Source organism: Helianthus annuus, chromosome 16 (assembly GCF_002127325.2).
Source record: "Helianthus annuus cultivar XRQ/B chromosome 16, HanXRQr2.0-SUNRISE, whole genome shotgun sequence".
Classification (NCBI taxonomy): domain Eukaryota; kingdom Viridiplantae; phylum Streptophyta; class Magnoliopsida; order Asterales; family Asteraceae; genus Helianthus; species Helianthus annuus.
The window spans coordinates 125,519,713-125,546,137 of record NC_035448.2 but is presented as its reverse complement, the minus strand read 5'-3'; the positions used below and the strand labels follow the sequence as shown (position 1 = coordinate 125,546,137).

Sequence of the window (26,425 nt, the reverse complement as noted above, 5' to 3'; positions counted from 1 at the left end):
ACATGAATTTCATTTGGTCTTCTCGTTCCCAGGTATACTCTGCGCCACGACGGGAATCCCAACGAACTCGGACAAGAGGTATCCTGGTGCGCTTGAGAATCTTAACATCTCGATCAGTGATCTCTACTGGTTCCTCGACGAATCGCAGTTGGTCGTCGATAGTGAGCTCCTTTAAGGGAACTATAAGGGTCTCATCTGCCAGACACTTCTTCAGATTCGATACGTGGAAAACATTGTGAACTCCGCTGAGTTCTTTAGGTAAATTCAGCCTGTAAGCGACTTTGCCAATTTTCTCAATGATTTCGAACGGTCCCACATAATGCGGATTGAGCTTGCCTCGTTTGCCAAAGCGAACCACACCTTTCCAAGGTGAGACTTTGAGTAGCACCCGATCCCTAACTTGGAACTCGAGTGGCTTTCTTCGCTTATCAGCATAGCTTTTCTGACAGTCACGAGCTGCCGCCATTCGTTCTCGTATCTGAGCAATCTTCTCGGTTGTATCCACTACAAGTTCTGGGCCTGTGATTTGACTGTCGCCAACCTCTGCCCAACAAAGAGGTGATCGGCACTTCCGTCTGTACAATGTCTCAAATGGAGCGGCCTGGATACTGGTGTGGTAACTGTTGTTATACGAAAACTCCACTAACGGGAGGTGTTTTTCCCAGCCATTACCAAAGTCGATTACACATGCCCTAAGCATGTCTTCCAGGGTTTGGATGGTGCGTTCAGATTGCCCATCCGTCTGTGGATGGCATGCCGTGCTCATGTCTAATCGAGAACCAAAGGATTTGTGCATAGCTTGCCACAATTCGGACGTAAAACGTGGATCACGATCAGAAATGATGGAGGTTGGCACTCCGTGCCTTGACACTACTTCCTTTAGATAGATGTCTGCTAGGGTAGATAACTTATCCGTTTCCTTGATAGCCAGAAAGTGTGCAAATTTGGTCAGTCGATCCACGATCACCCAAATGGTATCATTTCCGCGCTGAGATCTAGGCAGGCCAGTAACGAAATCCATGGAAATTTGCTCCCATTTCCATGTCGGGATTTCTAGTTGTTGAAGTAGGCCTGATGGTTTCTGATATTCGGTCTTGACTCTCGCACAAGTCAAACATTTACTGACGTATGTTGCTATGTGGGCTTTCATGCTGGGCCACCAGTATGTAGTCTTTAGATCATGGTACATCTTATTCGAACCAGGATGTACTGAGTAACGAGACTTGTGCGCTTCATCCATCACAAGCTCGCGTAAGTCTCCATAAAGTGGAACCCAGATGCGCCCGTTAACATAGTAGGCGTCATCTTCCTTTTGTTCTAGCCGCTGCCTTGATCCTCGTAAGGACTTAGCCCTGATGTTTTCTGCTTTCAACGCTTCAACCTGAGCATCTCGTATTTGAGCGGGAAGGCTAGAGTGAATGGTAAGCTGTAACGCACGTACACGCTTGGGTATAGTATCCTTTCGACTGAGGGCGTCAGCCACAACATGGCCTTGCCCGGATGATATTTGATGGCGCATTCATAATCGTTCAAGAGCTTGACCCATCGGCGTTGTCGCATGTTTAATTCCTTTTGCTTGAAGATATGCTCGAGACTCCTGTGATCGGTGTAAATGGTGCACTTGGTACCGTACAGGTAATGTCTCCATATCTTAAGTGCGAAAACAACTGCTCCCAATTCCAAGTCGTGTGTAGTGTAGTTCCTTTCGTGAACTTTAAGTTGGCGCGATGCGTAGGCAATGACCTTGCCACGTTGCATCAACACGCAACCAAGTCCTTGGATGGAAGCGTCGCAATAAACCACAAAATCATTTGTGCCTTCAGGCAATGAGAGGATAGACGCGCTACAAAGTCTATCTTTTAAGTGCTGAAATGCAGATTCCTGTGCATCGCTCCAACGATAGGTGACACCCTTCTGAGTTAGTGAGGTGAGGGGTTGCGCAATCTTTGAGAAATCCTTGATAAACCTTCTGTAATATCCCGCCAAACCCAAGAATTGGCGGATTTCTGTTGGTGTACGGGGTGCAGGCCAGTTCTTGATTGAGTCAACCTTGGATGGATCAACATGAATCCCATCCTCGTTTACCACATGGCCTAGAAAGTGGACTTCGCGAAGCCAGAAGTCACATGTCAAAAACTTGGCATACAACTGCTCTTTTCGAAGAAGTTCCAGAATAAGTCATAGATGCTGCTCGTGTTCTTCCTGACTCTTTGAATAGATCAGAATGTCCTCGATGAAAACAATAACGAACTTATCCAGGTAAGGTTTGCACACTCTGTTCGTGAGATCCATGAAGACTGCAGGTGCATTCGTTAATCCGAAAGGCATAACCAGAAACTCGTAATGTCCATAACGAGTTCTGAATGCTGTTTTGAAGACGTCTTCCTCTCGGACTCTCAGCTAATGGTATCCCGATCTCAAATCAATTTTAAAGTAATAACTCAACCCTTGCAACTGGTCGAATAAGTCATCAATGCGTGGGAGAGGCTAACGATTCTTCACGGTTACCTTGTTGAGTTCGCGGTAGTCAATACACATTCTGAAGGTACCGTCTTTCTTCTTCACGAATAGTACTGGATCTCCCCAAGGCGAAGAGCTAGGACGTATGAAACCCTTTTCCAAGAGTTCTTGTAGTTGCATGGACAATTCTTCAAGTTCTGATGGAGCTAGACGATAAGGTGCTCGAGCTATGGGCGCTGCTCCAGGAGCTAGCTCGATCTGAAACTCGACTTGTCGATGGGGTGGAAGACCAGGTAACTCCTCCGGAAATACCTCAGGAAAGTCGCGCACAATAGGAATGTCTTCTATCTTCCTTTCTTCCGAGGATGTATCAGAAACGAGGGCTAGAATAGCAGTGTGGCCCTTTCACAAACACTTCTGGGTCTTAAGGAAAGAGATGATGCCCACAACAGCACCACTCTTGTCGCCACAAATTACGAGGGGTTCTTTACCAGAACGAGGAATGCGGACAATCTTCTCGTTGCAAAGAATTTCTGCTTGCTGATGAGATAACCAATCCATCCCAAAAACAACGTCGAAACTACCCAGTACGATAGGAATAAGATCGATAGAGAAGGTCTGACCAGCTAGGACGAGGTTACAGCCTTTAACTATGTGTGTGGCTTCAAGATTTTTACCATTTGCTAATTCTACCGTGTGTTTGGTGTTCAGAAGTGATGGAGTGCGCTTAAGTATTTGGCTAACTTTCAAGGACACATAACTAGTATCGGCACCCGAATCAAATAAAACAGTAACAAAGAAGTCGTCCAGAAGAAACTTACCCATCACAACATTGGGATCGTTCCTTGCATCACCCTGCCCAATCACGAAGGCACGACCTCGGGCGCCATTGCCATTATTGTTACCTCCGTTGTTGCCTCCATTGTTGCCCCCATTGTTGTTCCCGTTTCCTTGGTTGTTGTTATTCTGATTCTGGTTCAGCTGAGGACAGTTCCTTTTAAAGTGGCCTTCAACGCCACACTGAAAGCATCCTTTATTGCCCTGCTGTTGCTGCTGCTGCTGCTGGTTCTGTGGAGCTTGTTGTTGTTGCTGACGATTCTGATTTGCAGGACGTGGGCTCCTGCAATCCTTGGCCTCATGACCCAGCTTGTTACATCTCAGACAACGACCCTTGTGGCACTGCCCGCTATGATGCTTGTTGCACCGGTTGCACTTGGGGTGGTTCTCTCGGTATCCACCCTGTACTTGATTACCTGAAGATTTCTGACCAGGACTCTGGTGGTTATCAGTCTTTCGCTGCTGGGACAGAGACTGAACTGAAGTAGAACCCTTGCCCGAATTTCCATCCCACTTGCGCTTGTTATCACTAGGAGCATCAGTAGTAGTAGCGCTAATACGCTTGGGCAGCCTGTTCTGCTCAACTGCCTGATCAGTGAGATGATGAGCCAACCGGATGATTTGTTGAATAGTGCCAAGATTAGCTGAGGTCACGTGGCTTTGAATTTCTGACACCAAACCCTTAAGGTACAGCTCGATGCGCTTGATAGGAGGGTCCACCATAGTAGGACACAAGATAGCTAGTTCATTCGATCTCTTGGTGTATGCCTCGATCTCAGACCCCGTCATTTTCAAATTAAAAAATTCCACCTCTAGCTTGTGGATGTTGTCACGACTACAGTACTCTTCTTTGATCAACTCCTTGAAGTCGTTCCATGGGGTGGCATTAGCAACCGCCAGCCCAAGCAGTTGAACCTGTGCTTTCCACCAGGTTAACGCAGCACCTTCAAGCGTTCCAGTAGCAAATTTCACCCTACGATCTCAAAAACAGACTCAAGCTTCTCGAACCAGTGAAGAAGGCCTACAGCTCCTTTTGTGCCGCTGAAAGTACTAGGTCGGCAGTCCATGAATGTTTTGAACGTGCACACAGGAGATTGAGCATGTTGACCTGTGGCGCGAGAATAAAAGACAAGGTTAAGCACAAGGGTTGGTTTGGGAAGGTAGGATCTAAACGTCCTAAGATGGGTTGATATGGCAGGTTATACCTCCTGCAGGGACAGCTGCGAGTGCCTCAGCAACTCGTTCATTGATCAAAGCCGTCAACTGGGCTTGAGTTAGGTTGATACATCCTCCGCTCCGTTCATGATCTTCACAACGAAGCAACGTAAGTGAGAAAAGTGTCGCGAAAATGCATAAGTGTGGGACGACAGAAGAGAGTAAACACACAAGGTTCAAATAGCAATTATCACGTTAATTATTGCACAGTGTGAACTATCTAACCGACAATTTAACATAAATCATACCACCTATTGTGTCAAGTCTTGCACGTGGAGCGAAGCGTCGTTGTGGATCGTTGAGCACTGTACAGGTAATAGTCTGGTTTTATCAAAAAGTTTCTCTTTTTAAAACCAAGTTAACTGTAACCAATGGCTCTGATACCAATCTGTCACACCCCCAAAATCCACCATGTGGAGTATCACCACTTGGAGGCATGACATGACCAGGATCGAGCCACCAATCATATTGAACAACGTAATTAAGTAAATAAAACCAACCACAATATAATTGGTGACCTAAAGAAGGTAACCGATTTTATGTTAACAGCGGAAGCATAAAACGTAAGCCCAAAACATAAGTTCGTAGTTCATAAGTTTAAAGACCCAAAACATAAGTTCCATAAGTTTATAAAGTTTAATTATTAAGTACGGGACATAACAGTCCGCATCCCACAACGACCTCCTCCTTGTGCAAGCTCCTTAAGCATCTAGCGACCTGTAAGGCATGTAATAACGAGTCAACAACAAAGTTGAGTGAGTTCACGGTTGGTTGTTTAGTTTTAAGTTGTTTCCGAAAACATGGTTTGTCTTTCGTTGGCTTAATTGTCGTGGGGGTTACCCCATAGTTGAAAGTATGATTAACCAGTTTCTTCTTTATTACCCAAACCATATCCATAATCAGTGGGGGCTTCCCCATGTGAACTACTAGACCATACCATATCGACTACTAACAAAAATAAGTTGTGCCCTACATCAGTGTCTATCATCACTGACAGTTTGCCATAGTCCATTAGTACACGCCCGTCCGACTGGCACGGTGTGAGGTTTGTTAAACCTAATAGCGCTATTAATTAATGACCCGCTCGCCATCGGCCTCGGCGATTAAGTCGATATAAATTGAGGAACTTAATGATAGAGTTTTGTCTAGTAAGTTTTAAGGTTGTTGTCCTACCCAAGGAGGACAAACGTACGTACTCTACCCAAGGAGAATACGCAGGATTAATATTGGCATCCTACCTATGGAGGATGGCCGTACATATCCTACCCAAGGAGGATATGTAGGTTCCGTTTTAATTCTTTAACCCATTCCCAACCACCGGGAATCCCATGCCTTAGAAAGTGTCTGAACTCACCTTGGTTTGCTCGGTTAGATTAGTTAATCTTATAAACGGGAATCAAGCACGTCCTAATAAGGTACATATAACAATCAGTTTCTCATGCATAACACGTATCCTACGTACGGTTTATCGACTCATTACTTCTATCACGTACGACACAATTCTAATGTCAAGGTACTTTGTTAAGTTGTATTATTTTACCCTAAAATAATATAACTATCTCACAAAATAGGCAAGTATCCACACAAGTGTTCTAATATAAGATATACATTCTAAATATATATATTTACCCATTTTTATTTACAAAAACCAACCTCCGACACTTTGTATTTTGTTACTAAAAATTATGGCAAAGTTTATATTCGAAACACAAGTTATAAAATATACTTGTAACGCTTGTTTAGAAAAATATTTTCTAAGTGTTGGAATTTGTAGAAAATTTCGCCAGAGTTTCCTTTGTAAATGGAGGTGTCCATGCTCATAAGCATATCATTTTATTTTTCAAAAATCATTCAACAATCAATAAAAAGTTACTAAACAATATTACACTAGTCAATTGCAAAACAATGCAATTTACATAATAACATGAACTTGGTTTTTAGTAAAAACGCGTAGTAACTTAGTGGGGTGTTTAGTGGGTTTAGTTACCCTCCAAAGTGTGTTTATTTTTGTTAAAATCTTACTCTCGGGGTTTTTAGATGTTCACAACTAGTGAACTTATTTTACAAAAATATCTATTTACAATATTTTCATGTTTCACTAGCATCCATATACTTAGTTTATTTCAAAGATGGTGTAAGTATATGTAAGAATCATACTTTTTCAAAAACCGCCATTTAAACTTGGTTTTCTAAAATAACTCATACACAAGTCTTGAGTTTACAAGTTTACTAGTCCACTAGGTTTATTATTTTCTAAGAAAATCACTTTTATTCCCAAGTTCATGCTCTAACAAGAGGATGATTATTTTATGTACACATAATCACCTCTAACTTGTTAAGTCACGTTTTTAATCATAACTTAACAAGCTTCATATGATGATCAAACATCATATTACTAGTAATCACCAAATAAACATCAAGTAATCATCAACATGACCAAACAACTTCATTTCATCATGTTTTCATCTTATTTCATCATCATGTTACTTTATATTCAAGACTTTGTTTATGATCCTTTAGTGTTCATGGATTCTCATCATAAAATAACTATTAACCACTCTAAATATGAGGCAAATGAAGATTCAAGAGACTTACTACTAGCTTTTAAGCTAGGGAAGATCAAGAGTAGAAATGAGGTGGTTAATAGCAAATAGAGAAGGTCCTTGGTGATCCGAAAGCTCCTAGCTTCCTTATGCAACCTCTAGCACCTTTGTACACTCTTGAAATGGTTGAATATGATCAAATGATGATGATGGTGGTGCCCCTTGGGGTCGGCCGAAACAAAGAAAGAAGGGAGGAGAGACGGATGGTGTTTAGTTTGTGAAGATAAGAATGAATGATGATCTTGTGGTTAATTATATAATATTTCCAACATGCTATTATCTATTAGGTTAAATGTTTCATAAGTACATAGCAAGTTCAATAAACAAATCAAGAAAATCAAGGGTGGGATACCACCCTTGAAACCGTATGGTTGGGGGGGTCTAGTTGGGTTTCAACTAAATGGTTAAGGATCTTGGTTGGAAATCAAGAGTTTAGTTAGTGTCTCATGTGTGTTCTGTAATATATAGTGTGTTAGGGTGTTCGGGGACCATAACTAGCTTAGTAAAATAAAAACAATGCTTCTAGCATTATTTTGGTGTTCCGGGTAATTTCCGGTTATTAGGTTTGATACTGTTCCGTTAAAGTGCTAAGTTATGTCGTAAAGTGTCTTTTATATATCTTTTTGTAACACTTTTAATTCCCAACACTTAGGGAAGCATACAGGACTACTTAGTAATTTTTCTACACAAGACTAGTATGTTAACAAGCACATGTAAGTATGACACAGTAATCAGAAGGCAGTTAAGTAGTTCAACACAGTCATCAAGCACTTTAATTAACATTAATTAATCATACGGATACATGTAATTTGGAGAGTTGTCACATTTTTGGAGCAACAGTTGATGTTTCGGAAGACTCTGAAGTATAAACTTTGTAAAACGTGTTGTAGAACTCCTCAGCCATGATCACCTGCAAACAAAATCAAATACTTGATTAAATCTGAATATCAAATAAGAAATTCCTATGTTCGTACGAAGCTGCTATGTTCGAAGATACTGTTCTAGGTTCGTACGAAGCCAGAAAACACAAGATCAAAACTTGTTGCGTTCGTACAAAGACGTGTTAGTACGAGGCTAGAACAATTGACAAATCAGATACAACGGTGCATTTGTTCGAAGCTAAAGCGTGGCTTCGTTCGAAGTCACTCTGCGAGAACCAAGTTCATGATTTTCATGGTTTTTCACTGATTTGATCTTGATTTTGTTTGAATTTTGATCTGAAAATTTGTAGGGTTGTTCAAAAATAGTTTTCACACAACATACTAAAAAATCAGCCATTTTTAACCGTTAAAACTTCACGAATCTAAGTTTCAAGTTTCAAAAGAAAAAGTAGAAGAAGTGTAGAAGAAGATATGATAATTTTGATCTGATTCTGATGTAGAAACTTCAATCTTCGTGTTTCTGATCCGAGTAAACAATCACCCACTCTGATACCACTTATGAATTCATTCCCTGGACCGAATCTCTAACCGATGAATGCGTACCGACACGTGATATGTGCAGAATCCAATCACGTACGTGGATGAGAACACGAGGATGTAATTAATTCTGATTTCTACTAAAACTTTAATAGTACAAAACCACGAAATCAGTTGGACAGAGCTTCGCCTCAAGAATGTCCAAAAGTTACAAATGACAAAGACAAGACACCTATTTATAGAATGTTGGCTTCGCACAAGACTATGCTTGGCTTCGTACGAAGGCCCACTTTGATGACCTGCTGGCTTCGTTCGAACCTGTCCTTCAAACTAAAAGATCTTTCTTCAATGGTCTTCCTTCTTTTCTCAGTTCAGTACCAGTCTTGTCTCATTTGTTTTGACTACGTTGTGTGATTGATGCAAGCGATAGACATATGCACTTACAATGGGAAAGGTATAGAACGTCGAGATTGAATCGAATCAAAATCGAATTGGACGATTATATACGGTTGGACTTTAAAACGTAGATCTAGGGCATTTTAACGATTGAATCTTAAAATTGAACATACAAAAGTGTTAATCGGCGTGTATACTACATAATGAAACCATCAATTTGATGAAAACGAGCAAAAAATTTCAAAGTTAATCATTGTGTTCATACGGTTCATACTTCTTCACACGAAGAGAAGTTCCTTTGCACAAAGGAATTCTGTATGCCATGTGTATTTGCTTCGTACGAAGAGGATTTTGTGTTGACTTTTTGACTTCCTTCGCACGAAGAGACAGTCTGTTGTTCATAATTGTTCAGTCGCATGAAATCCTATCCGCACCAGAATTTGTTCAATGTTTGAATTTTTCCTAAGTATTGGGTGTTTGTGATTAAGGTTAAGGACTTTTAGGAGTAAATTCATTAGGTCTGAGCATTGGGTAGTTGCTTAGCGTTCCTTTCTTTATGGTCTAGGCAGATTTTGCATTGATTGCTTTTTTTTTTCTTTTTTTCATAAATGCTTAAGTGGGATCTTGTAATTTGAAATATTTGTTCTATTTCATTATGTTACCTAGCAACCACTTCTTTGCTATTTAGTAATGCTCTATTTATAGATTTTTTGGTTTCTCGTTTTTCTACTATATCCCTTTGGTATTGGGAGTCTCTCTAGAAGCAGTCTCTCTATCCCTAGGGATAGAGATAAGGTGTGCCTATATCTCGCCCTTCCCAGACCCTACCAATAGCTTTGCTATTTGTGGGATTTACAAGTACGACTGATTGATTGATTGGGTGTTTGTGATTTTTGCAGGAAAAGGCGACGAACTTTGATTCTAAGCATAATATATGTTGTCTACTTGATCGTTCTTTACCGAAGATGGAACCTTTTACGGGTATTCTGGAGTTCATGGATAGAATCAGGATAAAGAAGGCACTGACAGATCAACACAAGGCTTATAGATCACATATCGAAAGATTCTGGCAGAACGCGAAATTTGAAGAAAATCCGCCTTTAATTCAATCATTTGCACGTGTTGGAATGAAGATAAAGAAGTTGCTATTACAGAAGATGGCATTCGACAAGTTCTGGAGTTCGGAGACAAAGCAGATGATCCGACTGGGTATCCAGAGAAGATGGTCAAGGGTTGTTTCTTTATATGGGTTATACTGGATACGTTAACAAGTCGAATTTTTCAAAGGCAAACTTGTCAAGGCCCTATGAGTTTTTCGTTCATTCAGTTATTCAGGCTATGGGGCATCATAAAGTGGTTATGATGTTGTTGTCGACTACATTATGTGCATGATTACAACTTTGGTGCTCAACTTGCCATACAATTTTTCTAAGCTGGTATTTGAACAAAAGAAAATCAACATCACAGGCGAAAAGTTTCCACAATATCCAAGGTTTCTTCGAAAGATCTTAGACGATAAGATTCTAAACCTTGCGAAAGAAGAGTCTGATGTATTACCACTTGATTACATGACCAATATAACACTCGATCGAGTTCAACAATACAAGAAGGTGTCGAGAAGTGATATTCCAAGTGTTGCTATTGTTTGGATGTCTAAATGAACCAAATTATCAAGCTCCACCCAAAGGCAAATGGAGGCATGACGATAGTGAATCAGATGATGAAAGTTCAAAGTTAGAAGACTTTCAACCTAAAAGATGCAAGTGGTTTGTGAAAGAAAACGCAAAGAAAGGTAAAGCGAAGAAAGCTTCAACTCCCAAAAATCCACAAACGAAAAAGAAAGTTCAACGTACGCTACTTTGAGACGAACCAAGTGAAGATTCTGATATTGAAAGAATTGAATAAGGAGAAAAAAGCACAGCTGATACGCAAGAGATCGCTCAAAATATAGAAGTTAAACCTTATGGTCCGAGTGAAGGTGCTGAAGTTGAAGACAATGAAGAAACAGACAATGACAGTGACAGTGATATTAGTGTAACCACGATGGCACCGACTACTGGTAATCCTCGAGCTAAGTTTGAAAAGAAGAACAAAGGGAAGAAGAAAGGTAGTGATGATGATGATGATGATGCAACATACATACCTTCAGATCCTAAAGTTCAACAACGTGGTCATAACCCTCATGACTATCATGACCCTCCACATAGACGTCATGTCATCCATCTTTAATCTACCATTCAAAATCACTACCCTAAGGGTGTGGTCATGACCCAAACCACTATCCCCTTTATTTTTTTTAATTTATTTTTGTCTTAAATTTATCAAATAGGAGGATCGTGGTAATCATGGTTTAATCAATCGAAACCACTATCAATCAAGGAGGGGTGGTGTACCGCTTAATTAATGGTCCTATATGAAAATCATGGTCCAATCCATGACCCCACACCCTGTAGGCTAATAAACCATTTATTAATCTTGAAATAAAAGAGACCTATCATGTATTTAACACTCAGACCCATAGAACTTTAATATGTCGTTTACAATTTGTTTATTATATAATATATAAATATTAAAATATTACACAAATACTATTGGATAAACATGATATCTTTTTTCTATATATACATATAGCGATAGCGATAATTGCATAGGAAATAACACCCACATGAACATATAGATTATTATCGTATTTCTCTCCTCCTCATCTCCCTGTTTCATTTCATTAACCAAATGAAGGAGGCTCAAGAAGAGGCAACAGGTAAAGTTTTCTCTGTGTTTGCAAACAATCATGCAATAGTTGTTTGTTCTTGTGAACTAAATGTTAATTGGTATATTGAATCATAATCTGGAAGCGACTTTATCAATTAAATTATAATTTCGATAGTTATTTCTTTTATTTTTATTTTTTAAGGACGTACGGTCAGGAGTCACTAAACGGGTTAGTAGTTAGTATGTTAGTACTATCATCATGTTAGTATTAAAATCTCCCTTGCCTAGATTTGAACAAAGATCTCATAAAGAAGCAAAGCTTCCCACCTCATCTTTGACCGCTAAGATAAGAGGTCATTGATAATTTCGAAAGTTATTAATCTATAAATTTAAACTTGTCTGCTTCTATTATTGATGTATGATATTTTCATCCAATATTGACTTATAAGTCGCATATAGTTAGACATGCATTAATGGTTGTACCCTAACATGTGTATTGTCGTGATTCAACGTCTAACTTACAAAAGATCTTTTGCTATATTATTCACCTTTAATCCACCATTTAAAACTACTACCTTAAGGGTGTGTTCATTACCTAAACCACTATCCTCTTATTAATTTTAATTTATTTTTGTCTAAAGAAAAATGAAAGAAAATCTTGGAAAACGTAAAAGATGACCATTGGTTTAATCGATGCGAACCATGGTGGATCAGGCAAGGGGGTGGTGTAGCCTTCCATTCATATTCTTACGTGACGAATCATGTCCCAACCATAACCCCTACACCCTTCGGCCTAAGAAGTTGAACCTCCATTCAAACTCAATTAATTCGATATCCGGAAAAGCTCATTAACTTGCAAACAAAAGTTCATAATACATTTTTAGTTTATCATATAAAGCCTTGGGGAAACCCTTTCTTTTACCGGCAATCGTGCCGTAAGACATCTGCAAGATGTCACGTCATTTGTCACATCATATTGAGTAAACTGCCATTTTGGTCCCTGTGGTTTGGCCAGTTTTGCCTCTTTAGTCCAAATCTCAAACTTATTACATCTGGGTCCCTGTGGTTTGCATTTTGTTGCCATTTTAGTCCAAAACTCAAAATCTCTGATTTTTTACTGATTTAAAGACCCTTTTTTGTCCTTTTCTAGAGGGGTAGTTTGGTCATTTAATTTTCATTATTTATTAAAAAACCCTCAAATATAAATCAAGTACTTGATTTGTTCAAAGGCTTCTCTGGTGGTGAGGCTGTAATCATCTTCAACGATGATTACAAAGCAGAATCAACAAAACAACAAATCCCTTTCAAAAAAAAAAAAAACAACAAATCAAGCTCTAAAAATGGCGATCAAACCACCCCCTGATCATCATCATTTTCAACCTCATCATCTTCAACCTGATTTAACCTGTATCCATTCAAAACCCCCTGATTTAACCTGTATCCATTCAAAACCCCCAATCATGGCTGAACAAGAATATGCACCAGAAGGAACCATTCAAAACCCCTAATCTGATTGAAACCCCAATCTAATAATAACCATAAAAGATCTGAAATTTTAAAATCCAACCCCATCTTTAAAACCCCCCAATTTAAAATCCAACAATACCATCTTTAAAACCCCCAATCTGATTGATCGAAACCATACCGTCATCCACCTCAAAAAATTCTTCTGGATAGAGGGTTTGTGTGCAGGATTTAAGTTTGTAAAAACAAAACAAACCGAGGTGCGGTTGTCGGATTTCAGGTTGTTGAGAGTGGTGGTTGTTGGTTGCGGTGAAGGTTTGTCTTCAACGTATAACCAAACCCAAACCCTAAATCGAAACAGCCGCCACCAAAAAAAAAACTGAAGAAACACGGAACTAATTAGGCAACTAATCAGTTTGGTTTATGCTTCTACTATAGTGGTTAATCTTCTAATGAAATATCTGAGCTCCGACTTGATGTTTAATCCTGCAAAACAGAACATCGTTACTCGTCAAGAGGGGAATGTGGGGGTTTCCCTCTTAACCGGGCTCCGGCGTGAGAATAAGCGACTGCTTTTGGAGGATAATTAAGTGTTAAGAGTGAGAGTAGAGGGAATAGAATGTTTAACCTGTGTAGTGAGGTCTCTATTTATAGCCGGAGGGTTGTAAGAGGGTATGAGCTGATGGGCCTTGGGCCGGTAATCGACAACATAATGGATATGCTCTTTGTCTAACTGGTATCGACCGTTAATGGCTTCTAGAAGCTCTCCGGCGTTGGCACGCCTTGATTGGAGCCACGTGTCATTGTTGTCGGCCCTGTCGCCCTTCTGCCATCAGCAGACAAGTGGAGATCGTGGGACAGATGTCTCCGTCCTCTGAGTGGTGCCACGTAGGCGTCCTTAAGTACTTCTCGTCAGACGATCGTGGCGCACGATTGAACAGAGCCTGTGGATGTTCATTGGCTCTTTTTCTCTGCCACTTGTACCTTGTGTACTACCTGGGGCAGCTTTGCGCTGCTTCCTTGTGTGATTCTTGCTGAGCACGTAACTGACCCGCGCGGGGTTTGGGTGACTAGGTGCTCCTTCAGTATGCTAAGTGCTGCTATCGGAGCTCCTTGTCGGCTGACCCTCGCGCGACTAGAGCAGGAAAACAGTGTAACTCGCGTAAGGCTCGTGGTAGGAAGTTTATTGAATAAGGAGTATGGTTCCTCGCGCAACCTTGACGAAGGTTTGCGCAGCGTTTTTGGGACCATACCCCTTCAAAAACTTATCCTGATAATGAACGGAGGTCGAAGAAATCGAAGAAGATGAAGGTGGTTCAACGTAGGTGATGACAGTTGAAGTGGTGGCCGCCAGTGAAGATGACCGGTGTAGCGATGGTTACCGGAGATGGAGGTGGACGATGACGGTGAACGGCGGTTGTAACACAGGGTGTCGGAGAAGATTATGAAGGTGGAGGTGGAGGTCGCCGGAGATAAAGAAGATGAACGGAGATGTGGCCGGAGACGAACGGAGATGAAGAAGACGAACAGCGGTTGTAACACACATGCTGCTGTGTGCTGCTGTCTGTTAGGGTTTTGAATCAGATGATGAATCTGAGAGAGAACATTTTTAACTCTTTTTCCATGACATTAAATAGAAAAAGATTTAAAAAATGACCAAAATGCCCCTGCACTAAAGGACAAAATGATCAGTTTTAAACAGTAAAAAATCAGAGATTTTGAGTTTTGGACTAAAATGGCAACAAAATGCAAACCACAGGGACCCAGATGTAATAAGTTTGATATTTGGACTAAAGTAGCAAAACTAGCCAAACCACAGGGACCAAAATGGCAGTTTACTCCATCATATTCTTACAAATCATTAAAAACCATCATTTCATCTTCAACCATACAAATATCATTATTTTTCTTAATTTCCACCTCGTCACATAACCTACACACAATATTAAAACAAAACTTTATTTTTTTTACTTTGGATCCACCCCATTTGAAAAAACCATGCCCTTGTAGAAGAAAGGCTTGGTTGCTATAGCCTATAGGCATCTATGGACAAATATACACAGTATGAAACAAAACCTTTTTTTTTTTTACTTTGGGTACCCCATATGGAAAAACCATGCTTCTCTAGAAGGGCTTTGTAGCTACAGACATCTATGGACAAAGTTTCACACGATAAGAGCTAGTAAGAATTTTAAAGGGCACAGCTTTAACTGGTGCATTAGAGGTAGTCTAACAAGGTGTACCTTTTGCCTTATCACCTGTACAACACGCATTAATGGTTGTACCTTAATTAACATATGGTTATTCAACCTATGAGCTTACACAATAAATCCGATACTTACCATATAAAGGAACCGGTTGAATCGGGTTGTACATGACGATTCAATTGGGTTGTTGACCACTTACCTCAATAATTCCATATATTATATACATACATCTAGATTTACATACACTAACTATTAGCATACACATACATGATACATCATGTATACATGTTGACTTGCTAAAACTATACATTATATACACACACATCATACTACTATTAACAGCAACAATTCAAAGAAAACAAAAACTAAAATGACCTACTAATTACGAACTGGAGTGATAAACTATGAATGAATGCTGAAGATGGAAGTCTAGAACGAAATTGGTGGATGAAGATAGAAGTCTGGAATGAACGATGGAAGTCTGGAACAAGTCACGAACGATGGAGTGATGAAGTAGGTTTTGAATTTTGATCAATTGATATGGAATATTGGAAGTCACTACTCGCTAGGTTAGAACTGTGGAGTAGAAGTGCACAAAAACTGGGTTATTTTTAGTAACAAATTCCGGTTATGAAACTTGTTTCGGTTTCTCGTTTTAAGGGTTGGAACCGGTTATTGTTATAACCGGTTCGCTTCCGGTTAGTTGACAAAAAAACCATATCCTATGTGCCCGGTTCCGGGTAGGGTTTGGTTCCGGTTCCTAAAAAAGGGCATTAAAATACCCTGTTTTGGGTTTTTCTATACCCTATCCCGAGTTTTTTAGTACCCTTTTTTCAGGTTTTTTAATACTCTATTGCGTTTTTATTACCCTATTTTCTCGTCTTTTTGTTTATTATTATTATTATTAAATATGCATTGTATTACGTAAAAAAATTAAATAAATGTACTAACATAAATTTAAAAGATTGATATTAGAACCATGTATTGGATATAGCCGGGTATAATCAGTTCTGGTTCTTGTCCGGTTTCGGGTATTAATCGGGTATGATCGGTTCAGGTTTCGGTTCCTAGTATTGAGATCAAAATGTATACCATATTTATACCATACGGATAGGATCGGTTTTGGTTTTGGGTATAGAATACCCAAGTATTAGAAAAACCGGTTCTGGGTTTTTTTACCGGGTACGGTCCTTTTGTGCACCCCTACTGTGGAGTAAATATCCAGATGAGCCGATAAAAAGTAAAAATCCAAACCCAAAAACTAACCTGGGCCGGTACCGGTATACCGGATTTACCGACGGTACAAAATCGATGAAGTTTGCCCTATTTACCGGGTTGTTTCGTACCAGATTTGCATCCAGCACAAGTAACTATGGTATACTAGTTTTTAAAACCTTGGTTCCTCACCCTGAATCATGCTATAGTCACTTGTATCGTAGGCATTAGAACTTGTACAACATGTTATCATGGTTGTACCACGACATGGGTATGGTGACTTAAGCTCTTCTTAACAGTCTTTTTTGCACTATCATTAGAAGTAGATGGATCTGCTAAAATTCAAAATGGTGGAAGAGGGTCTTCAGGGGTTGTACAGTACAAGTGGTGGATCAAGATAGCATTGTTCACAGTGTGTGTACTTTCAGGCCAATCAGTTGCAACAATGTTGGGAAGACTTTACTTTAACAAAGGAGGAAATAGTAAATGGATGGCAACACTTGTTCAAACTGTTGGCTTCCCACTCATGTTCCCTTTAATCTTGATGTATTTACCTTCAAAAACACCCTCAAAACAACAACAAATTACCAAAGAACCTTCTTGGATTACCCTTTTGATGCTCTACACGTTTCTTGGTGCATTCTTGGCTGCAGACTGCATGTTATACACCTATGGATTGAATTTTCTGCCGGTTTCGACATACTCGTTGATCTGCGCAAGTCAGCTCGCATTCAACGCGTTATTTTCTTACTTTTTAAACGGACAAAAGTTCACTCCATTCATTGCCAATTCGCTCGTTCTTCTTAGCTTTTCGTCTACATTACTTGTGTTCCAGGGTGATTCTGAACAAACCGCGAAAATTTCGAGAACCAAGTACATCGTTGGGTTTGTATGCACAGTTGCTGCTTCTGCAGGTACGTATTTTAAAACCTTCACAGATCAGGAGTTCTATAATTTATTGTAGTTTGTTTGATTTTTAAAAGTCAAATCTTGACTTTGCAGGGTATGGATTAATGTTATCTACAACTCAACTCGCTTTCAAGAAGATTCTGAAATCACAAAGCTACAAAGTCGTATTCGATATGATCGTCTATCAAAACTTAATAGCAAGTGTTGCAATTGTGGTGGGACTGTTTTCTAGCGGTGAATGGAAGGATATAAAAGGAGAAATGGAAGGTTACGAGTCTGGTAAAGTTTCATACATAATGAATTTAGTGTGGACTGCGGTTTCATGGCAAATTTTCTCAATCGGTTGCGTAGGTTTGATATTTGAGGTTTCATCGTTGTTTTCAAATGTGATTAGTACTTTAGGGATCCCAATTGTGCCAGTTTTGGCAGTAGTATTTTTCCATGAAAAAATGAATGGAGTGAAGGTTATTGCTATGTTGTTGGCCATATGGGGGTTCGCTTCGTATATCTATCAACATTATCTCGATGATGTAAAGGAAAAAGCTGAGGCTAGAATTGCAAACCGCCAAGTTGATCTTACAGAAATACGAATCTGACGGTATGGTTCATCTTTGGGGATTATCAAGTAGGTAACAAACACCACCGATATATTTATCTTTGTTAAGACATCAATCTTAAACCACGTAGATTTAAAACCATGTACCCCAAACAACCGTTTATCTAAATATGTCAAACAAGTTAGGAGGTTGTAATGTTATGTAATTAATTAAGTTGTAAACAAACGGGTTCACAGGTTATGATGGAATTGTAACAAGGCAAAAGCAATGTACACAGGTTTGCAGATAGAACATGTAAGCCATGTATTTGTTTACTTTTTTTAACCTTTTTAAATGGGAAGAGCCGAATTGTTTACTTTTAGTACAGCCTAAGCACAAACTGTTTGATAAAACATTTCTAAAGAATAAAAAGGTTTCAGAAACTCCATTGCACTATAAACCAGTACCAGCCAAAAGAAAGTGTTAGACAAACTTGACATATGAAGTCTATGACATCATATTGCAGCTTGCATCAACTGCTTTATGCTGCTTTGTAGTGGAATTCGTCGATTGTTGAGTATATCATGCCTTCATCTTCCAGTGTTTTTATGGATTCCCTGCATTAGAGAGAACAAGAATGAAAGTGAAAAAACACATTTGCACACACACAGCAAACATAGAGAAAGAGTTATGGAAGTACATGATCTTGTTAGAAGGAAGTTTCAGCTTCTGCGACAGTTCATCTATATGTATGCCCTTTTCATTAGCACTGCAAAAGCAAAGATTAGATAACATAAGGGTGTAAGGGGTGCTCACCTAATAGGTGAGTCCCCTCTCTTACGCCAAACCAATCCTCGTGTGCCACGTCAACTCCCCTCTTAAACTCCCCTAACACCCCAATTTGATGGCGCCACTCCCCTCTTAACTACCCTTGTTTTTTTATTAAAAAAAAAAAAAACAAAATGGTTTGATTGGCTGGAAATATGGGGCCCATCATCTTTCTCCCTCACCGCTCTCGTTGAACAACCACCGAATCCACTCACCGATTCGGGTCCCCGCAACGTTGGCGGCGGTGTTCCCGATCGGTGGATGTGGTCACCGCAAGCCCTCCCCGAGAACGCCCCGTCCACCCTAATAGTATAGGTAGATGTACGCAATCATGACCCATTCCTTAAAACAATGAGAACTGCATATAGGTTTATCTATGTCAACTCATAATAGACAACGGATCATCAATTTGGGTATACTCAAGTACAACGGAAGCAGGCCACTCTTAAAACACTTGTTCACCTACAATGGGTCCATGTGGACCAAACCCATTTATCCTATCATCCAACCCAACCCACCCAGACTTGGGAACTGATGATGTCTATAACGCTATCAAACTACAAATCTATATCTATATCTTCTATCTCTATATAAGAAAACCTATCAATGGCTCCAAACATGTGTTATTTATTGGAGCCCTTTATCTTTTGGCTCCCCGCACCCGCCTCTCTCCTACATAATTATGAATAATTATTTTTATAATTAAATATATTTATTAAATCATTAACCAAATAAATTTAATATGAATTTAATTATTATTTTTTTAAATTAACTATTTCTTAATTTAAACTAGAATTGAGACCCGCCGCAATGCGGCGGGGATTCTTTAGTTATAACTAAGTCGATTTAGGACCCGCACGTTATGTTAAACCTGTCAAATGGGAAAAAAATAGACGATGTGAAAACGTTCACCCATACACGCACGTTGCGTCGTGTTAAGTCGCAAAATTTAGAACGAAACATAAAAACGTTAAACCAAAGACGCACGTTGCGATGTGTTAAGTCACAAAATTTAGAACCAAGCATAAAACAAAAAATTTGCGGAAAATGAAAACTATAAAGGACCAAAGTTGAAAGTAAAAAAAGTTGCGAGAATAGATTGCAAAAAATAAAAAATTTTGGGTTAAAAGTAAAAAAAACAAATAATTTTGGATTAAAAATAATTTATGAAATACTTTTTGATGAAAAGTAAAAAAAATCATTTTTTTTGGAAAACCCCCAAGCCAAGGTCACGACAACCATATGCATAATCTTTTTTCTTTAGAAACCCCCCAAAGCACACCCCGCGTTGCGGCGGGGTGTAAAACGGTGTCAAATAGTACTAATGTCACACAACCGTCATGGACCACCAACACTGACTCGACCTAGGATCTGCGTGTTGCGACGAACCTATCAAACATGAAAAAATAGAGGTAAAAACGTTGAACCACACACGCACGTTGCGCTGTGTTAACTTGCAAAATTTGAAACAAAACATAAAAAAAGTTGATCGATACTCGTACGTTGCATTGTATTAAGTCGAAAAATTTAGAACTATACGAAAACGAAAATTTGCCAAAGATGAAAAGTATAAGTGACAAAAGTTGTGAAGTTAAATTGCAAATAATGATAAGTTTTGGGTTAAAGTTAAAAAACAAATTATGTAGGGTTAAAATTGCAAAAGCTAAAAAGCTTTGAGTTAAAAATAAAAAATCATATTTAGTTTTGGGTTAAAGTTAAAAAAACAAATTATGTAGGGTTAAAATTACAAAAGCTAAAACCTTTGGGTTAAAAGTAAAAAATCAAGTTTTTTTTTTTTTGAAAAACTTACAAAGCACAAGGTACAAGTGGTTAAGCACAAAAAACTTGCTTATTTATATATGGAATAATGTTTCACCAAGTTAAAAATTATGTTAGTTAAAATATAAAAGACAAAAGATAATGATCATAAGTGTTTGAGTAAAATGCACGGATAGTCCCTGTGGTTTTGTGAAATTTCACCTTTAGTCCCCAACTTTTCAAAATTACACTCTTAGTCCCGGTGGTTTGAGAAGTTGTTACTCGGATAGTCCCCAAAGCGGATGGAGGTTAGTTTTTCTTGTTAAGTGTGTGTGAAATGAGAAGGACTATCCGAGTAACAACTTGTCAAACCACAGGGACTATCCGAGTAACAACTTGTCAAACCACAGGGACTATCTGGGTAACATTCATTCGCTTTAGGGACTATCCGAGTAACAACTTGTCAAACCACAGGGACTAAGAGTGTAATTTTGAAAAGTTGGGGACTAAAGGTGAAATTTTACCAAACCACTGGGACTATCCATGCATTTTACTCTAAGTGTTTTTATGGGAAATTTCTACCAAAAATATATATATATATTTTATGTTTTTAGATGGTAAAAATACAATATGTTAAATTATAAAAATAGGTGGTGTTAAAAGACTACCAAGTCGAAAGCAATAATGTTTTAAAAATCAGCTTAGCAAAATTCACAATAGTCACGTCAATGTTTTTTTTTTTTTTTTTTAATATATATCCGAGTAAATTACGTTTTTGGTCCCTGTGGTTATATCATTTTACTATATGAGCCCAAAATAGGATTTTTTTTTAACATATGTGCCTCCATGGTCTTTATAACTAACTATTTTGGCCCTATCACTAACCCTATCCATTTACTTGGTTAAATATTGATCATGTGCCCCTCACATGAGGGGCATTTATGTCAATTCACATACCCAGTTATAAAGAAACCCTTTAATAATAATAAAAAAAAAAACCATTTTCTTCTATCCCTCTTCATCTTCAACATTTGAGAATATCCCCTGAACCCTTATTTGAACCTTCATGATTGATTCAAACAACCATTACAACCCAACGCCACCACTCAGTCGCCACCACCACCACCTTCATCACGCTCCACCACCTCCACCTTCATCACGCTTCCATCATGATCAGTTTGCTGGAACTACCTTTGACTCGCAACCCAACACCAGCAAAAGCCCTAGATCTAGAAGTCGCTGTTGATGGCGTAGGGGTGGTTGTGGTCGGGGTGTGGTGGGTTGGTGGTGGCACTGTGGTAGTGATGGCGGTTGCTAATTTCTTGTTATATTTTCAAGACTTCTTCAAGATTTCTTCACCCAAAATAATTCAAATCAAACCTCACAAAATGGCATCAGCAGTGATCTTCTCATCCTTTGTCACCGTCAGATTCGAACTTCGCCGTCGGAGCCATGGTGGTATAGAACCGCCGGGAATGAAGTGGGAACTTGATTAGGTATAACTGAATTTTATCTTACTTTTAATGAAACCAGCAAATGGGAGTGTGTAATTGCTGTCATGTTTTTAACTAGACATTTGACTCCAAAATATAACTGAATTTTTATCTTGCTTTTGATGAAACCAGGTTCCTAAATTGGTTGGGTTTCTCCAAGATAATGAAGAAGCTTTGTGTTTTGGGGTTTTCATCTGCTATGAAATCTTGGTAACGAATGATGAAAATTAGGCCCTTTTACAGCAAATAAGAACAAAATTGTCAAGTGGGTATTGCTGATTTCGAAACAGGGATGTGAAATTGTAAAGGTGTGGTGGGTCTCGTTGGTGGTGTTGATTACGGTGGCTGGTGGTGGGTGTTGAGAAAAGGAAGTAAAGGGATAAGGGATGAGAGAGATATTTCTTTTTTGTTATTTATAATAAAACTAGCAATAACACCCGCGCGCGTTGCAGCGCGGGTACGTAACAAACATCGAATGGGTTAGTCAAATGTTATGTGATGCGTTAATCATATGAAAACGCGTGTTTAGACGTTTCCCGATTGAACTCAATGTAACCTATATAAGCATTGCGATTGGATCAAAACATAAAGTAAATCAAATTTATATCATACAATCATAATGTATTATATGTAACCCGACTCATACATATGTATTATATGTGACACGACTCATACATAGAAAACGTAACACATGTAACGGGAAAGTTGACACGTATAATTAAAAGAGATTAATTAGAACCTTGTGAAAAAGGGAAAAAAGAAACCTCGATGTGACTCCACTCGATTCAAAACAAATTTTACCAAACATTCTTAAAATAAGCACGAAAACATATTATATTGACCTGACTCGTTTCCCAAATTAGTTTACGTCGAAACATACACCAACTTGAATGTATGCCGAAACGTACATAAAAATGGTTTTTTTATATGAACACATATTATATTTGACCTATCTCGTTTTTAGAAAAAGTTTACTTCGAAACGTATAGCAAATCGAATTCTTGACGACAAATACATAAAAATATACACGTAAAAATAGTTCTTTTAAAGTAAATGAGGTATAGGGGTAAACTCGAAACAAATCATTAGTAAAAAACTTAATAGGTTAAATACGTTCGTAAAATCGTGCCAAGTAACACCAATGCCACACCACTGCCAACGGCCACCAATATCAGGAAAGCTCGTAAAAATAAAATAAATAAAAAAGGAATAAAAAACACCAAATGAAAAAACATACGTAAAATTGTTGTATCACGGACGCCCATTGCGTCATGTTAATGCGAGAAATTAGACCGTAACGTAAAAACGTAGAAAAGAATAACTAAGTCGATCTAGGACCCGCACGTTGCGATGAACTTCTCAAACGGAGAAAAATAGACGCATTGCGATGGGCCTGTAAAACGGGAAAAAATAGACAAAAAACATTGAACCTCACACGTACATTGCGGCGTATTGACTCGCAAATTTAGAATGAAACATAAAACGAAAAACTTGCGAAAGATAAAAGTATGAGGGACTAAAGATGAAAATAAAAAAAAAATTGTTTGTGTTAAATTACAAAAGATTAAAAAGCTTTGGGTAAAAGTAAAAAAATCAATAAGGTTAAAATGTAAAAGGTAAAAGACTTTTAGATTTAAAGTAGTAAAATTCAAAATTTTTTTGAAAAGCACCCTATGCATAATGTACAACCATAGGAAGCAACAACATGTTGCTTATTTATAATATGGTAATATATAATTTTTTTAATAGAAGGGTATTTTTGTCATTTTACCATAAATGCTCCTCATGTGGGGCACATGACAAGTTTTTAACAAATTAAATAGATGAGGTTAGTGTTAGGGGCCAAAATAGTTAGTTATAGAGACCATGGGGGCACATATGTTAAAAAAATCCTATTTTGGGCTAATATAGTAAAAGTGATATAACCACAGAGGCCAAAATCGTAATTTACTATATATATCTTGACATATGTATATTTTAACAAGTTACATTATATTTTATTTTATTAGTATAATACACTGGTTTATTTTGACGGTGCAATGCATATTTTTTTTTTTTATTGAAACACAACTTTTTTATTACTACATTTATTAACCATGTAATACACGGGATTGTAACCTAGTGTAAGTATGAAATAAAACTTACAAGTTTGCAGGATGCTGGAGATAAGGCCATCCGTAGTCATAAAGCCCCTTGTAAGGCGTTATACGACACGTGTCATGCCACGTCACACGGGGGCTTTATGGGGCGTTATATCACTAAAGCCTGTAGTCATAAAGTCCCTACCCATCATTACCTAATTATTAACTTCAATTTTATTAATTAATTATAAAAACCTTGCTTTATTTTGATTGGTCAAATTTTTGAAAACAACCCCCATCACGGCGCTATATGCATGGCGCCTCCCCCCCCCCCCCCCCAAAAAAAAAATCCCCCATAATGCCGCCCGTAGTGGTGTGCGAGGCATTATGGGGCGCGAAAATTGAAAAATGGGGTGTTATAGCGCCCCACTACACACTCTCTAAGAAAGAACAATTTAATCAACGCCTTTCACTCCATCAACATTAAAAGGTACAGAATGCTGAAAATATAGTAAATAAACTTTTTCATCAAGAAAGCAAAGATAAAATCATTAGCCTAATTGTGCATCCAATACTTGGATTCCAAGGTGTGATACCTGACTTGAGAGGGTGGACACAAAACCACTAGTCCCATTCTGGATAGGTGTGTTTGGAGTTGGAGTTTATGTTCTCACCATCCCCTTGAATCTTCTACGAAGTCACAAAATTAAGTTTGTTAGTATCAAATCAGATCACAAATCACTATCCTTGTGAAGTTGTGATGTATAATGAGATATCATATACCTTCCTGAACGGCTGAACTTGTAGGAATCCGTTCGTACAAAATAAATAAAAACCTTTTATTAACTTGAATTACGACTGAAATAATGAAAGCACTAACTTACAATACAAGTTACAACTAAAATAAAATGAAAAACAAGAACAAATTACAAACAGAAAAATGTTCTTGGCTGAGGATCGTGTTAGACACGGGTCCCTTAAAACAAATTTCGAGTCTCCCATGAGAACTCGTTTGGTTGCAGGATACAACAGCCTCAACAGTTGTACTGCCGGACTTGACGAAACCCGAAGGTGTACCTTGAAACAAAAAGGAAGAAGATGAAGATTCTGTGGAGAGGAAGTTGCATAAGCAATGAATTTGGATGTGTCTTCTATAGCAGGGTGGCCTCCTATTTATACTGCAGGTCTGGATGAAACAGAAAATACGAATTAAATGGGAGAATTAAATTGCATTAAACGTCTTCAATGCACATTTCTCAAGCACAGACGAATACCGATTGTTAAAGTTCGCTGGGAATCCAAACATGGCCCAGAGTTTACCTGGGAACGAGAGGATCAAATGAAATCGAAATACCCGCATCTTTTCTCACAAGTTTCCTCTAACTAAATTTTGGGACGAAATTTATTGAAGTAGTGGAGACTGTGACATTTGCACATTTTCAATCGTTGTACAATTTCGGTCATTTTCGTGTTCAATAAAATGTTGTATTTTATTTACGAAATACGTAATCGTACGATCGAATGAAACGGTATCCACGACATTTCTGGAACAAAATCCGAGTTATACATGCTTTAACACCTTTGTATAACCTAAATGTTAGGTTAAAAGGGGGTTAAAATTGACAAAATGCGACAATACAAGTCCAGAGGCTAAAATTGCAAAACTTTGGTCCTGCACAAAGGCTTACGGACCGTAAACAAATGAACCATACGGTTCGTATGGACCTGCAGACAGAAATATTGCAGCTTGCAATCACAGCTCACTCCCTTGGCCCACAAGTCGTGAAAATTCCAGCATTTCACCTCCTTTAGACATGTGTAATAACGCTAAGCATGTCTTAACACCTGGAGGGACACTTGGCTTGATCTTGTGAGCTCAAACTCACTATAAATAGCCAAGAACTTTGCCATTTGAACTTGCTCATTTCCAAATTTCTTCTCCCATTCTCTTGGAGCTTGTTTCCAGCTTTTGGAAGCCTCCTACTAAGCTCTTAAAGTGTTCTTCAACACAAGTAAGTGCTCTCTCCTAGTCTCTTTCATTATTTTGGCAATTTTGAGCCAAAAGTCAAACAGTTTGAATTTCTGTTTGACTTTCGGTTCTGACCATTTTGGTCAAGTCAAAGTTCAAATTGAACTTTGCAGTGTGATCGTAATCATGAAGGTATTAATCCCTTGCGATTGCACCTTCTAATTACCACGTTTAGTAGGCGAAGTGATGAGTCAAAGTTTTACGATTAAAAGTAAAAAATGCACAAAAGTGCATTTTACGACGAAAACGTTTTTGGGTATTACAACT

At 38.6% G+C, this 26,425-nt stretch overlaps 1 protein-coding gene and 1 long non-coding RNA gene across 2 annotated transcripts; one reads left to right on the top strand and one right to left on the bottom strand.

Moving 5' to 3' along the window:
• The first annotated feature begins 11,561 nt into the window (after positions 1-11,561).
• Positions 11,562-18,351, top strand: LOC110889240 (probable purine permease 10). The gene is made up of 3 exons (XM_022136746.2): positions 11,562-11,687; positions 16,845-17,438; positions 17,527-18,351. Exons 1-3 carry the CDS (start codon positions 11,660-11,662, stop codon positions 18,027-18,029), a joined length of 1,125 nt encoding a protein of 374 aa, XP_021992438.1. The 5' UTR covers positions 11,562-11,659; the 3' UTR covers positions 18,030-18,351.
• Positions 18,269-18,880, bottom strand: LOC110889241. The gene is made up of 2 exons (XR_002563479.2): positions 18,670-18,880; positions 18,269-18,586 (listed from the first exon to the last, which is right to left on the bottom strand). It is a non-coding gene; the product is annotated as an uncharacterized LOC110889241 (long non-coding RNA).
• Positions 18,881-26,425: the final 7,545 nt, after the last annotated feature.

Bases quoted from the DNA above. Each gene is read 5' to 3' on its own strand.
- LOC110889240 (XM_022136746.2), top strand. From the start codon at position 11,660: ATGAAGGAGGCTCAAGAAGAGGCAACAG. The intron at 11,688-16,844 runs GTAAAGTTTTCT...CACTATCATTAG, and splicing joins GGCTCAAGAAGAGGCAACAG to AAGTAGATGGATCTGCTAAA. The intron at 17,439-17,526 runs GTACGTATTTTA...TTGACTTTGCAG, and splicing joins CACAGTTGCTGCTTCTGCAG to GGTATGGATTAATGTTATCT.